General features: G+C 34.3%; 1 protein-coding gene across 1 annotated transcript; it reads left to right on the plus strand.

Moving 5' to 3' along the window:
- Positions 1-491: 491 nt before the first annotated feature.
- Positions 492-5,828, plus strand: LOC114261778 (transcription factor bHLH71). Its single transcript, XM_028202085.2, has 3 exons — positions 492-2,239; positions 4,083-4,502; positions 5,388-5,828. Exons 1-3 carry the CDS (start codon positions 1,844-1,846, stop codon positions 5,481-5,483), a joined length of 912 nt encoding a protein of 303 aa, XP_028057886.1. The 5' UTR covers positions 492-1,843; the 3' UTR covers positions 5,484-5,828.
- Positions 5,829-18,839: the final 13,011 nt, after the last annotated feature.

The raw sequence follows: 18,839 nt of genomic DNA on the forward strand, positions 1-18,839 counted from the left end.
ATTACCAAATGCATTAATTTTTTCAGATTTTAAAAAAACAAAAAGACTACTGGATAAAGCAATTGTAAGACCTCACCTGAATCTCCACCACACATTGACATAGTGATGAAAGACAACACATGATTAAAAGTTTGCAATCATCAAAACTTTTGAATATCTTAAATTTTAATTTTAATTTTAATTTTTTTACAATGTTTAGTGAGACACATCACACATGGTATATGCATTGTACGTGAACTAAAAATACATATAAAGATATATATATAAGGAAAAGATATAAATGTGAAACAAAAGGGTACTCAACAATTTTCTTGTAAACCCCAACTCAAAAAACAACAAACAAAATTAACGGCGAAGAAGAGTAGCTTTTGCACAGCTCTAGTGGGGTTGTTTTTATGCATATTTTTCTATATAGATTTTGGGTCCCCCCACACTTTTCTTTCACTGCAAAAACTGTGGCAGGGTGCTTTTGACAGCATCTATGCTAATTGGGAAGGAAAACAAGGCCCCTGTAGAGAGAGACTAGCCCAGCCCAGCCCCCCTTTTTCTCTCTCTTCCCTTTTTTTTCTCTCACTTTTTGAAACACAAAAGCACAATACCTTTTCTGCCCTCTCACGTGCACTACCATATTCTTTTATCGGTAATGTTACGTCGCTCAAAAAAAGTCTTCCCGAATTCCCTTAATCTCAAAAACGACGTCGTTTCTGTATTTTTTTTTTTCCTTGGTTCAATCAGAAACGAGGGAGAAGAAGAAGGAAGAAGGAGAAGAGAAGAGAAGAGAAGAGAAAGAGGAGGAGGAGGAGGAGGAGGAAGAAGGAGGAGGACTGGAGGGAGCCATAACCACGGGGAGCAGGAGGCGGAGGCGAGGTAGAGGCGGGGGCTGCCGGAGACGACGATCGGGCAGAGGACGACGATCAAGCTCCTCCTCTTCCCTCTCTTCTGAACTCCTCCTCTTCTCTCTCTCTCTCTCTCTCTCTTTTGAAATTAGGGGGATTCGGGGGAGGAAATTAGGGGGATAAATCATTATTCATTCTTTTATCAGTTATGCTATAAACACAAAATTTATATATAATATAAAAGGTAGGATACACACGAATAATGGGATTTATTTCTAGAAAATTTTATTCATTCATATATATTTTGTGATTAATTTTTACGTTTTTAAATTTACTTTTATTTCATTGCTATCCTTGTAACTCTTCCTTGAGTTTCACTTGTGTTGGGCTACTTTTACAAAATAGAACATAAAAGATTTCAGAGTAGACATGAGGGGAGGTTTACGTGTGAGGTCCACATATGTGAGATACTTTTATCTCTCTTTTTGTGTGAGATTTTTTGTTAAAACATTTTGGGGTGAGTCATGAAAAAATGAGGAAAATTTGTTATAAACAAGAATTGTAAATCACAATATTAAATTACCTTTATTCCAAAATTCAAAGTCGAATGATGAGGACTTCAGTACTTATTAAGACTCATACTATTCAATATTTTTTTTTGGTAAGAAAAGTATTATGTACTTAGAATTTATATTTCAAAAATTAAGTATAGATTTAAAATTGAGTGTGATGTGAATCACACTTTGAATAAATGTGACCCATTGATGTTATTTTTACTTTGTTAAAATAAATTTTCTAGTTATGTATAATTGTTATTTTTTATCTCATTTCTATGCAAGTAGACTTTTGCTTTAACCCTCTAGATTTCTCTCTCCCCCTCAAGAAATGGGTTATGCTGTAAAATAGGTTAGGTCTATAAATTAGGGCAAGTCAAACAGCATTTGGGCTATGACTCAAAACTTTGAAATACTGGTAGAATTACATAGAAAACACAACACAAAATAGGAATGGCTTTACAAGCACTCTCTACCAATGAACTCTTAAACTTCATAGTCTATGACACTATCTCTGCAACCCCATACATCTGCAATGACTCTCCGGAGACTACTTTCTTGCCAGAAACTTGTCTGAAATCTCAAGAACTCGGTGGTGCTTCTGACAGCAGCTCTTCCATGAAGCACCGCCGCTGCCGCCTGGCGGGGCCAGAAGCAGCTGACAAGCGGCAGAGTGCGGCGGTGCAAGGGCGGAAGAAGAGGAGGAGGAGACCTAAAGTTTGCAAGAATAAAGAGGATGCTGAGACACAAAGGATGATTCACATTGCGGTGGAGCGGAACCGCCGGAAACAGATGAATGAGCACCTTGCCGTGTTGCGGTCCCTCATGCCGGAATCTTACGTCCAAAGGGTTTGTTTCGATGTCATCACATATCTATATCTGTATATTGTTATTAAAAAAACACACGACTCACTTGACGTGAACACTTATGTCACGTATTTTCTCATGTCTGAAAATTGCCCAAATGTTACTGCTTAACTTTTTTATTCTAAAATTTGATTTTTTTCAAATTTGTTTTTTGGATCTCTATACACTTTTTGCACACGCATGGCTTGTGCTCAGCTTCTAATATATATATATATATATATACTGTGAAGTGATTTAAGTGCAGGCATCTTGTTCTTTGGAAAATTTTGGTAATACAACTTGTATGAAGGAGACTGTGGTGGTATCGTTTCGATTTCATTTTTGTTTTTTGTGTTTTCAAAACAAAAACAATGCAAAGTTTGAAAATATAAAAGTTTTCATTTAAGTGTGGAAACAATTTTCAAAAATTCGAATAACTTTTTGGAGCAAATGAGGTTTTTTTTTTTCCCCAGAAAAATTTCTCAAAAACAGTGTATTAAACAAAATTTTTTATTTTATTTTTTCAAAACTTATAAACGAAAACAAAAACAGGCTCCACTCAGCAACTAACTTGTCTAGAATGGGCACCTAGTTGATAGAGGGTGCTTTTCATTGCTCTTTTCTAGGTTGTGCTTGTGCATCACAATCAAAGATTCAACGACACATCCTTTTGAAAATTTTGTTTTTTAGTTATGTATCTCAATCATATAGAGCATAGCATGACTGCATTTTTGAATACATGGCTATCTCTAATTTATTTACTGATTATACAAAAAGAAACATCTGTTGTTGGTATCAAACAAAGGTCTTGTGACATTTGTTTGTAATTTACAACTTAATTTTACATTTATAAACTATTATTCTATTTTATTTGTCAAAGCCTTTTAGCTTTGGATGCTTTATTTGTTTGTCAATTTAAAAGCCAGTGTAAGAAATGATGATCAAGCTGAAAAACACACCAAAAAAAAAAAAAAAAACAAAACAAAACAAAACAAAAAATCATTTCAAGAGAAAAAAAAATGGAGAATTTTTTCTTGTGTTTAAATTCTAGTGGTTCTCCTTAATGCAGGTTTCTTGGTGTAGAGTCTGTCGACTAATTCTTCGCCATCATCATCATCATCATCATCTCGAATAATAAATCTAAATTAGGGCTGCAATTCAGGCTGGTTTTGTGGGATGACAGTCTATCCAAACTCAATATGAAGTGTAGTGGGATTTGCCCAAGTGCAACCCTGCCAGAGCTTGACTTGGCTTGTCCAAGCTCAAGCCCTAGCCCAAGCTCGAGTTTATCTCAAGTGGTTTTAGGTTAGACTCGAGTTGTATGAATTCAGCACAAAAAATTTATCCTGAGTTGAGTGTTGAATTATCCTAAATCATTGTATTAGTATTTTTTAAAAAATAAGAAATATCTCACAAAATTTCAAGCAACAGAGTTGAATACATTAAAAGTACTTTTTAATCTAACAGTGGCAAAATAATTAGTTGTGTGTATATATATTAACAACAATGCTAGAGGGTCACAATTTTTGTGGCCACAATGGCTCAAAACTGCCAAAACGACAATGACTCAAAACTGCCAAAACGACGTCGTTTTGGCAAATTGTGGCCCTCAAACATTTTCCATATATTAACAATATAATTTGGGTTACTTGGACTGTGAAATCCCCTACTCAGGTGCAAACCAATTTAATTTAGATTGACAAATTTTTCAGACCTAAATCAAAATTTAAAATTATAATATTCAAACTCTAAATTTTTTTGAGGTGAACTAGGATTCATCAAATTACATTGAATTAAGATCCAAAAAAAAAAACCCTAATTAATCCAATAAATTTGTTGTGTGTAGGGTGATCAAGCTTCTATAGTGGGTGGTGCTATTGAATATGTGAAGGAACTTGAGCATCTCCTACAATCCCTAGAAGCTCAAAAACTCCAATTACTACAACAAGGAGGAACTGCAACATCGAACACAGCCACAGCTGCAGCCACTGCTGAATTCTTGACGGTCCCATTTGGGCAATTTTTTGCATACCCACAGTACACATGGTCTCAGTTCCAAAACAAGTGTGCATCAAAGAGCGAGGGGTCAGTGGCAGATATTGAGGTGAATTTGATTGAAACACATGCAAACCTTAAAATCCTCTCGAGAAAAAGCATTAGCCAGCTATCCAAAATGGTGGCAGCTTTTCAGACAATGTACCTCACAATCCTTCACCTCAATGTGACCACCTTGGACCCATTGGTTCTCTACTCCATCAGTGCTAAGGTATGTATGCAAGTAAACATGTACTAGCAGTTTACATTTGGGTATTTCATGCAATATACATATATATATATATATATATATATTAGAAGCTGAGCACACGCAATGCTTGTGTAGAATCATAAGACAATTGTAAGTGTCATCTAGAAAAAGAATTTTGAATGTAGATAGAGAAAAAAAATTTGAAATAAAAAAATTAAATAGTTATATGGGGGCAAGTTGGGTATTAAAAAATGTGTGACATAAGTTGACACTAGGTGAATTGTGTATTTCATGTAATAGGATAGCTATATTAGATTATGTGTACACATGTATATTAATACAGTTGTCAAAATACATATCGAGAAAGATGTGTTGTAACACAATGTGTTTGCACATTAATATAGTTATCAAGACACGAATTGCAAAATATGGGTGAAACTGCCATTATGAGCCAAGCTTTTTTAGTTATTGTACAAATGATTAACAATATGAAAACTAGAGTACTTAATAAAGATGTGTAGTGTGGAGTTTCTTGTTTTTTTCCCTTCCAATTATCAGAAGTTAAAATCCTTACACTTGTAATTTTTTTTTTTTTTCCAAACAATTTTAGAATATGTAGCACAATTTCATTTTGTTTCTCACACCAAAGTAAAAGTTTTTAGAAACAACACTATGCACATGTCACATATATTTCTTTTATCTAAATCTTACACAAGATATATTGCAAGGGCATTGTAGACATTTCATAGATATATATGCTCTTCAATGATTATAAATAGGGTATATTGTTGAACAGAAAAGGATGTTTGTTTCCAATAGCTGTTTGAGTAATTATAAACAATTTTAGCAAAAAATAAATTCAAAGTGGGGGTGTTTTGGGCTAAAATTTGAAAATTCTAATTGTAGGTGGAAGAAGGATGCCAACTCACTTCAGCAGATGACATTGCAGGTGCAGTTCACCACATGCTTAGAATAATTGAGGAAGGCTCTACCCTATGTTGATCAAATCCAAAATTCCTACTTTACCCTTGCAGTTACATTGGAATCACCAAAATGCCTCTCTCTCTCTCTCTCTCTCTCTTCCTTGTGTGTATATGTGGCATCTACACCAGTGAAAGGTAGTGTTTGGGGGTTTCAATGGGAAGAATTAGTTTTTGGAGAGTGAGTGAGTTCATACAATAAAAGGAGGAAGGAATATTGGAGTTTCGGATGTTAAAAGGTATTCCTTTGAATTAAACTACTTGTAATGAGTGGATATATTTATTTATTTTTTTGGAGGACTGTTTGGTAGATAGAGATTTTGGTGAAGTTTCATTGTCAATAGAAAAATGCCTTGTAGTTCGAAAAGAGAGGGGTTCAAATGGCCCAAAATTGTGTTTATCGGATGACTGTTGGACGATTACCACGACAACTGGGTGAAACACTTGTCTACCGCGGTTGTCACCTTATCGATCGCGGCTATCAGCCTTCTCGCCAGTTGTTCGGTCGGATTACCGGGCGACCGGCCCCACTCGGACAACCGAGTGAAATGTTTATCTACCGCGGCTATCAGCCTTCTCACTGGAAGACCGAGAAAATGAATTTTGAACCATTCGGGCCAAACTCAAATTTAAGCTATGCAGTAGTGTTGTAGTCAATAATAGACATATACTGCACCTGGTAAACTCTGCATGCTATCTTGTTTTTAGCCTTGTCATTTTGCATGACCTAGTCTGAATAAAGAGGTTATGTACACACCCAAAAAAAAACAAACTATTTAAAAATGTGTTGGGAGTCTGAATTTGAAATGTAGATTTAGATTTGGTGTATCTTTCAATGCAATGAATGTGATTAACATATTTTAAATTCTTTAATATTTTTGTGGGCATTTTTCTTAGTATTTGACATTACTGAAAAAAAAAAATGCCTTACATAACTTTTGTAAGCTTGAATGTGTCTAGTTTCTAATTTTTAACTTTCGCTGTAAAAAATAATTAAAAAACTAACACTCCTAAAAAGTTGTAAAAATGAGTGTTAATTAAAAAGAAAAAAAAAATAATAATAAAACTTGGTTTTTAAACTAATTCCAAATGATATAATTTTTCTCTCTTATTTTTTTTTAATGTCATATTACTGTGCAATATAGTTTTCCCGTCCCCTATTTTTGTCGTATCCATTGTAAAAATTTTAAAAATAAATAAAAATTGTTGCCATAAAATCTTAGTGAAACACTAGCCCTTCAAATGGAATTCATCTTTTTAGCATTTTTTTTTTTTTTTTTTTTTTGGGTAAGTGAATGGAAATCATCAAAATGTGCTAAAAATGTTGATGAGCCTCAAAATCAAATATATATATATATATATATATTGGAACTAGACCTCAAAATCAAGTTAGAAGCCTGATTTGTGTAACATGTCGCAAATAGTTAATTATTCAATATAAAGTACTGTTTTTTTTTTTTTTTTGATCGATTGATGATAAACACATACAGAGTATGATACATTACATCAATAAATAGGAGCTTGGAGCTAAAAAGCTCCAACCTCCTAGTTGGTGAGAGACCAATAAAGAGAAACAGCATAGTATGGCAGCCAAAAGACCATGAGTGTGCACCCTCAGAGCAATAGCAGAGGGGCATAGCAGACCAAAAACTTCACAACAGAGCAGGCAAAACTTACACATAATGCAGAAACTTCATCCATTTGCATACCAGAAGATCACATAAACAGACCGGATGCCATTACTGAGCATATCAACCGATCAGCAAGACATAAACACTCATGCATGTAGCTGAATAAATCAATCCAACAAACCAAACCCTTATAAACACTCATAAAGTACTTAGTTGACGGTTGAATAAAAGACAAGATCGGTTTCATTTATTTTTCTTTTATCCAATTTCATTAATTGAAATATCACGTGCATAAATATTAAACAAATTTTCCTAATATGGAGTAATATCCCATATATAAGAACCAAAAATAAAATAAAATATGTACAAATTTGTTGTTTAATGCAGAAGCATATGTACATTTTTCTACACACAACATATATGTGTAAAAAAAAAAGAAAAAAATTTGTTCTCTATATTTGTAATGTTTCATCTTTTTGTAAATTATTTACAATACAGGAAATGATACTTTTGGCGACTAAATTTGGCGACTAAACAATTTTTCGTCGCCAAAAGTGGTGGAATTAGTGACCAAATATTTTATTAGTCGGCAAAAATAAAAAGATTTAGCTACTATAGTTTTTTAGTCGGTGTATATTGCTTATCGGCGACTAACATAAATTTAGTCGCTAATAATGACACAAATGGCTACTAAATTATTATTTAGTCTCTAATTATAGAACAATTGCCGACGAAAACAATTTTTGGTTGCCAAATAATATAGTTGTTAAATTTTTTAATTGAGAAATATAGCTTATTGGCGACCAAACAATATTTTTGTCACTAAATATTTCATCATAGGCTACTAAAAAACATTTAGCCAGTATATATTTTAGGCTACTAAATTGTTTTTTAGTTAGTGTCTTATACCTTTTCCTGACAAAATAATCTTTAGTTGCCAATTGGCAACATATGATATTCAAAACCTTTTAGCGACCACACAAGTTTGGTTGCCAATGATTCAGTTTTGGTGACTAACAAAAACATTAGTCGCTAAAGTTCTAAATGTTTTAGATTTATTTTCGCACCTATCTCACACATTTTGCCTCTCTTTGTATACACATAGCCACAAAACATCTCTTGCTTTGTCGCTCTGCCGCGCAAATCACCAGCAAACCTCACGACCTCGCAACCTCAGCATCATTGTTCCCTGTACGCCGTAAATCACCACAACCACCGCCGCTAACAAGTTCGCTCCCTTTCGTTCTCTTGCTCTGTCGCTCTCTGTCTCTATCTCTCTCTCTCTCTCTACCCTTTCTTCTATTTCCCCAACTGTGAACTCTTGCTCTAGGGTTTTTATTCTACCCATTTCGGTTAATTTTTTCTTAATTTCTAAAATGGGTTTGTTTGAAGTGGTTTCATTACTAGAGTTTTATGGGTTTCATGTTATAAATGAGTTTGATTTTAGGGTTTGATACCTTTTCCCCTATTTTTCTTTTCTCTCTCATTAGTTTCAAAACCTTAATCCGTTGATTGTCTATCTAATCTCATGTATTCTGATTATTTTCATTGAAATTTTCTCTCTCATGTATTCTACTCGTCATTATTAATATGAGATTGAGATTATCTGTGTATGTATTTTGAGATTGAGTTTACATTTAAACTGAATATGGGTTTACAGTTAAACTGTAAACTGAATCTTCAGTTTACAGATTGGGTTTACACTAAGCCTAGCAACACACGAATGAGTTCACATTTAAATTGATTAAACTGAATGGGTAATCTGTGATTGGGTAATCAGTTTAGATGTAGTGGCAAAGATTCAGTTTAAATATAATTAATATGTATTCTGAGATTGGGTAATCTAAACTGATATCTATGTATGTATTCTCATCAATTTAAATATAATCTCAATCAGATTATCTGTGTATTCTATGTTTTATGTATTCTTTGTTTATATGTTCTCTCTGTGTATTCTCATCAGTTTTTTGTGTTCTGAGATTGAGATTATCTGTGTATGTATTTTCATCAGTTTAAATATAATTAACATGTATTCTCATCAGTTTGGTCAATTATTCGCTCATGTTTTGTATCATTCTTCTCATAAATTTTGCCAAAAATAGACATTTGGCAACTAAAAATTTTGTAGCAAAAAAAAAAAAAAAAAGACATTTGTTGATTATAAGTTTTGTAGCCAAAGGAAAATCAAACATTTGGCGACTAAAATACTTCGTAGCTAAAAACAAAAGCTAAAGAATAAAAACACTTTTGCCGACTAAAACTTTAGTAGCCAAAAATGTGGGACTTTAGGCGACCAAATATTTAGTAGCCAAAACAAGATCTCTTTGCCGACTAAAATTTTAGTAGCTAAAAATGTGGGACTTTAGGTGACTAAAAATTTGGTCGCCGAAGATGTACTAATTTAATTTTATGTCCAACTTTTTGGCGACTAAAAAGTTAGTAAAAATTGAATACATTTGGCGACTATAGTCGCTAATTACCTTTACTGACAATTCTTCCACGACTACTTCTGCGACCAAATAATTTACTCGCTGAAACCCTTTGGCAACTAAAAATTAACTTCTGGCGACTAAAAATTTAGTCGCCAAAAGTGAAAATTCTTGTAGTGTTATATTTTTGCTAAATGTTCATTTTTGGGTGTTTGCAATTGAATGTTTAAATTTTTAAGTAGTGTTAAATTATTTTTTTATAACTTTAAATAAGATATTTATATATGTGACGAATATTATATAAATAAATAAATATATTTTTAACGTGTCCTTAGCATGTCGTGTCCGACATTTTTTAAAAATTAACGTGTTGGCGTATCTGTGTTGTGTCACGTGTCCATGTCCATGCAACATAGGTTATTCTATATGTTATATATTTGAAGTGAAAGATTTGCAAGTGCTTTAATCGAAAGATTTTCATAAAGCATTATAAAAAACTTTTAAAAAATTAAAAATTTATTGACTTATCCTAGTTGTATTTTAAGATTGTGCCATATTGGTATACCTATAACGTACACGTACCAGTATCTATCCCTGCAGGCATGCTTCATAGATTCTAACCATTTGTCATTTATAACTAACAAAATAGGAATAATTTTGACAATTTAACCACTTTTTGTTGGTGATGTTGGATGGCGGTGGTGGTTATAAACTAGGGAAGGAAAGGAGTAACAGTGGATGGGGAAAATGGATAAAGCGGTGGCAGTGAGTTGGGGAAGAAGAAGGGTGGTGATGGATTACGGTAAGGATAAGGGTTGATTGTCAATAGTAATGAAGGGAAAAACAGTGATTAAATTGTGTAAATTACCCATTCTCTATTAGTTATAACTAACAGCTATAAACGGATGGTCATAATTGATACAATTTTAAAAGTTGAGGGTTTAAATTGCAATAATTAAAATTTTAGAGTTTGATTTGTTAACAAGGTAAAACCTGAGTGTTTTTTTTTTTTTTTGTTATTGTTGTTGTTGTTGTAATTCCCAAAAAAATATAAATATAAATGTTACCAAATAGGGCATTAGTGTTTTATTTTAGGATAAATTACACTGACCTCCTTGAGGTTTGAGGAAAATACAATTAGCCCCACACTTTTGATATAATTACAATTGCCTCCCTCAAGGTTTTAATTTACATAACACTTGGGCCTTTTTTCCGCAATAAATCGTTAGTCATATGAATGAAAAAATGATGTTATCATATCTTTCCTACTGAAATGTATATTTGTCTTTATTTATTTCGAAGTCTACTCACCATTGACATTAGTTTCAATCGCTTTAACCATACTAAAAGGGAAGTTAGTGTAATTATATCAAAATTGTAAAGCTAATTGTATTTTCTTTAAACCTTAAGGGAGGTTAGTGTAATTTACCCTTCATTTTATTAGGCAAATTGGACAGTAGTTAGAAGTTAAACGAGGCCCATCAAGAGCCCATAAAAAGCCCAAGCACATATTGCTCACCAAACCATGATATCTCCAAAAGCCCTATCCAATAAACCCTAGCCATCGTGCTTGAACTCAAAGTGTGCACACTATCTAGGGCTGAGTTAAAAAATCGAAAAAAATCGCAAAACTATACAATCTAGACCAAATCCAATGGTTTGGTTTGGTTTTCTCAATGCATGGTTCGGCCCATTAGGCGAACCGTATTTTATGATTCAGTCTGTGGTTTTATAGTTATGGTTCTAGTATGAAACAAAACCGAACCGCTTAAATATATATATATATATATATATATATATATTGTTATTTATTGTAGACACTCGAGTACCTTTTTAGTATCCCATATATATTTATAAGTTGTTAACCCTCTACTCTTGCAAGTGTGCCTTTATATAATTGTAGAACTAGTTTTAAAGAATCATTTATACAATTCTTCTTTTTAAAATGATAGCATATTATTTAATGTATGTTGCGATCATATTGTGCACGATGACAAGTTTTACAAAAATTGTGATTCCAAACTAAACCAAACCGCATTTTCATGATTCGGTTTGGTTTGGTTACAAAATTTTCATGGTTCAGTTTAGTTCAAAAATTTATGGGACTGTAAGTAGTGGCTTGGTCTTGGTTTATTTTAAAACCGAACTAAATCAAACCATGCTCACCTCTAGCACTATCTGAGCATATACATCACATTACTTGTATATATTGGGAGAAATTATGTTTTGTGAATAATGTATAGTTATGTATTGTTTCTTGGGTTGTTGGATGCTCAAATCAGAAGGAATGGTTGAAGCAGCTAAAAGCAAACTAGTGATTGGTCTTTCATGGGAACCGAACCTGCCTCTACTTCCATCTGGAACCAAAAAGGGGTCTGATAAGCCTCCTCGAACTTTGCCTGAAAGTAGTAGTAGTAGTGCTGCGGTATATAAATCTAACACAGAGCTTATAGATGGCCTATTTGTTCCACTGAACAACCCTAAAAAATTGAACAAATTACTAAGGAAGCAAGTCAAAGATAATGCTGGGAAGAATTGGCACGTGCGGATCTAACTTTTTTTTAATGTTTTGTGAATAATTTTTTGAGTTTTTGTGATGTGGGTTGGTTGGTTGGTTGTATATTTATGAATAGTTTTGACATGCCTGCCCAAACCCTCACCATTGAGTTGAAGAAAGATCTCCAGCTACCCCAGGTGTAGTGACTTTCTTTCTTATCAAAATGTTGTTTCTTTTGCTACTACAAATTATATTGGTGTGCTTACTGTACTAACATAATGTTCTGCAAATGGGGACCAAATCAAAAATTTTCTTCAAAATTGAAAGTTTCCTTTGATTTTAGTGTTCTTTTGATTATCATCTTTGAAAACCTCCTTGATACATGTCACACATCAACGAATGGTGATCATAAAAGAGCTCTTTTTTGTGGTTTATCCTTGTGAAAAAAGGGACTCATCTTTAATTTGTCTGTGAATTGGGATGTTATGTATTTGCTATGTAGCAAGCTTTTTTGTGTTCAGCAAATATATCATTGTGTAAATTTGGTTCATGCTGCATTGAAGCTATGTGACGGAGGACAGTGCTGTTAGGGCTGTTTAGGGGCTGTGAAAACGCTGAAATTTAGGAAAGAAAGAAAAAAGAGAAGATAGGTCTAGGAATCACTCCTAGAATTCCTTAGGCATCACACTTAGGATTTGATTGCATTGCACAATCCACAAAGGAACTTTAAAAGCTCTGAAAATTCTTTATAATATTAACTCTATTAAATTATAAATGTTACATGACTTTATGTAAAATTAGTAGACTTCCTAAATCAACTAGAACTGAGAAAGAAAACTATTAAATCTTTGGCTTCCAAAAGCTCATCTAAGACTAAATAAAAAACATAAACAAAAAACTAATTAAATAACGTGACCCACAAGATGATCTATGGGCGACCCGTATAACCCACGTCCAGAAAGTTATGAAATTACCAAAATACCCCTAATCATGCAAATTGACAAAGACTTGACCTAAAAATAATAATAGGACAAGACCCATAAGCCTAAAACATAACTATCTAAAGTTTCAAATGATTTGCCTATCATCCAATGCATGCAAAATCAAAGCTTGGGCCTTAGAGGCATCTCTTCCGTGTCTCTTGTACACCTTTAAAAGGTTGTTGCCACTTGCCTCCATCACTATGGTAATGATAAGAAATTTAAGTCATTAGAAATCATCCTGTCTACAAATTTATTTTCACCAGCTAGATTTACATCAACGGAGAATTGATACTGTAGCAACTTATGATAAAAGCTTGCCTAAACTGTAATAAAGATTCTTGCTAAACTTTCTACATTAGTAGATATTGCTGGCAAATGTTGCTCAGTCTTTTGACTGAATTATTTTTGGGATGAGAATATATGTTCCCTCCAGTCAAATTTTCTAAGGGGTTCATAAAAAGTGCATTGTATTCATGCCAGTCATTACAACATTTTGACAGTGATTTTTTAAGCTTCAGTTAGATAGTTACAAATAGTTTTAGTAAAAATTTAGTGATTCCAATACTTCCTCTGCCCCCTAGGATCTTTGCTGGAGTTGTTGGGCTTTCGACAAATTTTTATTGCACTACAAGAAATAACATATTTGCCGACCAAAAAAATTTTGGTCGCAAAAAAATCACATTTGGCTACTAGGAAAAAAATTGGTAGGCAAAAGTTCATACTTTTACCGACTAAAGTAATTTAGTCTCCGAAAAGTAATTTTTTGCGACTAATTTGAAATATTGGTCGCTAAAAATTTAAGGGGAAAGTGAAACACTGGGAGGGAGACTAAAATCTTTTAGCAACTATTGCAATTTAGTCGCAGATTAAAAAACGACGTCATTTTTTTTGTTAAATGTACAGAGTCCAAATAGCCAACCAACACTGTTATAGGGGAAAACAAATTCAAACCCTTACAATATTTCACAAAAACACGCCTAATGGATCCTACCTTCTCAGTCACGCCACTCATCTCGCCTCTTCACCATCAACGCTGCTGTCTGCCGTCCTTGCCTCTTCACCGTTATCTAGATATATTTTTTCAAGCGTCTGTCTGTCTCTGTCTATCTCTCTCTGTCTCACTTTTTCTTTTTGATTTCCCTTACTCCTCTTTCTCATACTCTTCTTGTTCTGAAGAGAGCATTTCAGTGGAAGAAAGAGCTCTATAACTCCGTGCAGTTCATCGATATCGTCATTATACCTGTCCAAATCAAGCCCCTCAACTCCGGCAAAGTCATCGCATGGTCTCGCCTTGCCGTTAAGAATCCTCTACCGATATTGCTTGGTAAACATTTCTTCATTTTTTGTTGAAACCAACCCATTTGTAAAATCAATCAATGTATGTAGGGTTTTCAGATTGTTTTGCTAGTCTTGTCTTGTTAATAGCAAAATGGCATCATTAATGATTAGTGGATATTTTGGCCCCAATTCCTGGGTTTGGGAATTTTGTTGCTAGTGTGGCTCATGTTTTGAGCCTACTTTGTAGAAATTCTTAATACAATTTGAGGTATAAATCCTTCAACTCTCCCTAAAACCAAATTGTGGTATAAATCCTCTCTCCCTCTACTGGAGCTTGGTTCAAGAATGATTACATTTGCACCTTTTCAAACTCATCCACATGATTAATAGTGACCTTTTTTCAAATTCTATGGTTCACCAACCTTTTCAGAAACTGATATAGATCCTTTCAACAATCAAATGTCAAAGTGTGCAGGTACAAGCTTGGTGGGTTCTTTAATTTTTTTTCTCTTGTTTGGGGAACCTTTTCTTGAAATGGTATTGCAAAATAGCCATTATTGTTATGGGTATTGTTTATATAAGGGGTTCTTTGGGGTGTCCTAAATAAGTGCACTTTTTGTCCTTTTGGACTAAAAAGTTAAGGAAAAAAATATGGATGTTTGAGTTAACTTTTTGACTTTTTATGAAAAAATGTGTATCAAAAAATTGTATAAATAAGTATGTAGGAGAAGATAGGGTAGGAGGCGGTACGGAATGACAGTGGTGACTTGTCACGACCCAAACCCGCCCCTATGAGTTTAGCACCGTAACCGGCCAGTAATCTGAGATTACCAAAGGCCTGCTTAACAGTCAGACAATAATACAGAGTACAGGGGCATGACGGAAGCCAAAACAGTAAATAAACAATGTCCAATGAGCTGTGAGTCTGTATGCAAAAAGATTTTTCATACGTATATACATGAACAATACAGAACAATATGTACAACATTTACAGTCGATCAGAACAGGGACCTAATCCCTGTTAGACAGTACAGTACAGTGCTATCAGTCTATACAGTTATTACAAAATAGATACAGAGAAAGACGTAAAACACCCCTAAGCCATAGCTTGACAGGCTCGAAACCTCGTAGTGAGGTACAGTGGTTGGCTTGACAAAAAAGGAGTCTAACCCACGCTCCTAGCTCCGGTCTGGTGCCTGTATACCTACATATATATATAAACAGTGAGCTAAAGCCCAGTGAATAACATAATGCGTAAAGAGGTTAAGAATGAATGTCCTTACAGTAATGAAAACAGTTTATTAAATCAGTATTTCAATCATTCAGTCGTAACATTCATATGTGGTACATCCATTAGCATAGCAGTACAGTAAACAGTAGGTCTTAAAAGACCGAGCAGTCAATGATGGCCATCATAACAGTGGTTCCACATGGGAACCGACAGAGATCTCTGTAACAGTAGCAGTAACAGTAACAGTAGTTGCTAAGGATGCCACAATACAGTTCAGAATAGAGGACATACATTCATTCAGTTAACAGTAACAGTTCAGAAAGCAGTTCAGTTAACAGTCAGAAAATATTCATCTTTAAACATATCTTTACACAGTTGTTACTCACATAGTTCTGGGCTACAGTTAAGCTAGAGCGCGTCCTCGGATGCCAACCCTACACAGTTTACAGGATGAACACACACTAAGTTCACATTCGGGAAACAAAGACTTAGTCCCTACTTGGACTCGGTGTGGTTCTATATCTATATCCTTATTAAGATGTCTTAAATTAGGCCTAGGAATGCCTAGGATGAAATGAGGATGCAAGGATGCCCTTTAAAATTATTTTCAGAAAATAGGGGTCACGCTCGAGCGTAGGTTACTCCGCTCGAGCGGACATGCAGACAAAGGTTTCCGCTCGAGCGTAGACTTACCCGCTCGAGCGTTTTGCAAAACAGTCAAAAGTGCTGGATAGGTGAAATTCACGCTCAATTGGGCGTTCGACACCTGCTCGAGCGTAAGACACAAGGTCCCACTCGAGCGTTAATTACCCCGCTCGAGCTGACTCAAAAATAGAACAAAATGCTGGGAGCACGATTTCCACGCTTGAGCGCCAGTCACCCCGCTCGAGTGTGAGTTCAAAATATGGAATTCCCAGATTTGAACCTCAAGCTCAAAATCAGGTTTTAAAATACCAATTTTGATCCTCTTGGGCTAATTTTTCAGAAAACACTTCAAAACTCATAGTTTAACATGATTCAAAGCTTAATTGTAAAATCAAAGCCCCAAAGGAAGATCAATCAAACTCAATTTCAAACCAATTTTCATGAACATGGCCTCAATTGGACATGCAAGACTTTAAACAACTTCAAAGCTTCAAATACATGCTCTAATGAGCCAATTTCTTTTCAAAGCAAGATGAAATCATGGTCCATTGTAAAAATATGAACATGCATGTACACTTTCATGAAGAACAACATCAAAACTCAAGGATGTAAACATGCATGCATGAAATGAGCTTCCAATCAACATTATAAGCCATATCTTGGCTCCAATCTTCAACAATCCTCTAAATCATGCAAGAAATACTTCAATTCATGACTAAGAAGGTAAGAGCTCTACCTTATGTCTTCAATTATGAGAATATAAGCTCAAGTTTGCAAATTACTCTTCAATTCCTTCACTTCTACCAAGTTTCCAAGCCAATTAGAGATGAAATCACACTCTCTCCTAACTCTCTCTCTCTCTAGTTCGGTTGAGCTCAACAAAATGGCTGATGAAATGTGTTTTGACACAAAGGAATGAGTCTCAAAAGTGCTAAGCTAGTGGCCCACTAGTGGTGGCAAAATGGTGAATAAACCAACTCATGCAATTTAGCTTATTTTAATCTAATTTAATCATACTAAATCACATTTCAGATAAATATGCCATAAAATCGCATAAATTCTAAGGATCATGGAACATTAATTAATTTCAGATTCGGCCGCCGATAAGGCCTTCAATTTGCAGTTTAAACATAGATACACAAACAGATAATCAAACAGGCAACAAATAGACATACAATTAAACAGATGTACTCAATCAATTCAGTTCCAGATTTCAGCCAGTCAGTTCAGTATTTTAGTCGATTCAATTACTTATCATAATCAGTCTCAGTTTAACGGTAATCAGTAATCAATCGGTAAACAGTGGTGAGGGTTGTTACATGACTGGTTGGGTGAGTAGATGAGAAAATATTGTCTCCTTCTTGGACTTTGATTGGATGGTATTGTTTGGCTCGTGGGGGCCCACCACGGGTCTCGTTTTTCTAATTGGAACTGTTCAATATGTAGAACTCGTTGAGTACTATATACTTGTAAAAAATCACGTTGATTGGATATCTATAGCTATCTGATCATGTTAGTTTTTTTGTTAACTATTAACTATAACACCATCCATTTTTATACAAAACTGATTTGATCATGTAGTTAGCGATATTCGATAGACGTGATTTTTTACAACCATATAGTACTAGACGAGTTCTACATATTGAACGGTTCAGATTATCAAACGGGACCCATGGTGGGCCCCCATAGGCCCAATTTTACCATCCAATTTAGTGAATATTTTACTATAATTTTTTTTCCCCCAGTCACTGACTCCACCATTACGTCAGTTCCAATCTTGGGGCTTTTTTTTTATTTGTATTAATATTTGTATATTATTTTTTTAATTATTTTTTTGATGAATAGTGATAACTTTTTAATTTTTTGGATAACTTTTTGACTTTTTGGCTTTTTCGAGGGTTGCCAAACCAGCCCTAATAATCCTACACTTTTTGAAATGATATAATCTAGCTACTATTTTAGCATTGGGAAGTCATGTTTTAGAAAATAGGGTGGACTTGGCATCTCATATTATGCAACTTTTAGGAGAATATAGTAAGCCAAAGACATGTTTTATATCCTAAATCATAGGCCATTTATTTTCGTGTTACTTTCCATTGACAGAATTATGAGGAGGGCTTTTCGAGGGGCAAGGGTAGGTAGGATTCAACATGGTTTTGTTGTTTTGTCATAGTCCTTATTTCATTAACTTTTATGTCGTAACCTCATCAAGCTTCATTGCGTAGGTATTTTTCCTACAATTGTTGGTAGAGATGGCCTTTGACGCTACTGGACAGATTTTCATGAAATTGGGGTATATTTCAATTTGCAGCAAATTCTTAGATTTTGCAAAAGCAATATTTGTGCGTATAATCCACATTTTCAAGCTTCCAGCACTCGTGTAATTTTCTGTTAATTTGTTTGTTTCCAGCAAATTGATATTGGAAACTTCAGCTGTGTTTTCAGAGTCTTGAAAAGAATTGATGGTTACTTTTATGCAGTGAAAAATAGCACAAGGCTGTTACATCAGTATACAGAAAGGTACCTTTTCCATGCTTATAGATATCAATACACTCTATTTGAGTAGTAAACAATCAATTCTTAAAAATCTCAGGAACCAATCATTTCCTATTTTACTACGGGTGCAATACTTATAGAGTGTATTGATACACTCTACGGGTGCAATACTTATAGATATCAATTTT

The sequence above is a fragment of the Camellia sinensis genome, chromosome 11 (assembly GCF_055761805.1).
Source record: "Camellia sinensis isolate YWXY chromosome 11, ASM5576180v1, whole genome shotgun sequence".
Classification (NCBI taxonomy): domain Eukaryota; kingdom Viridiplantae; phylum Streptophyta; class Magnoliopsida; order Ericales; family Theaceae; genus Camellia; species Camellia sinensis.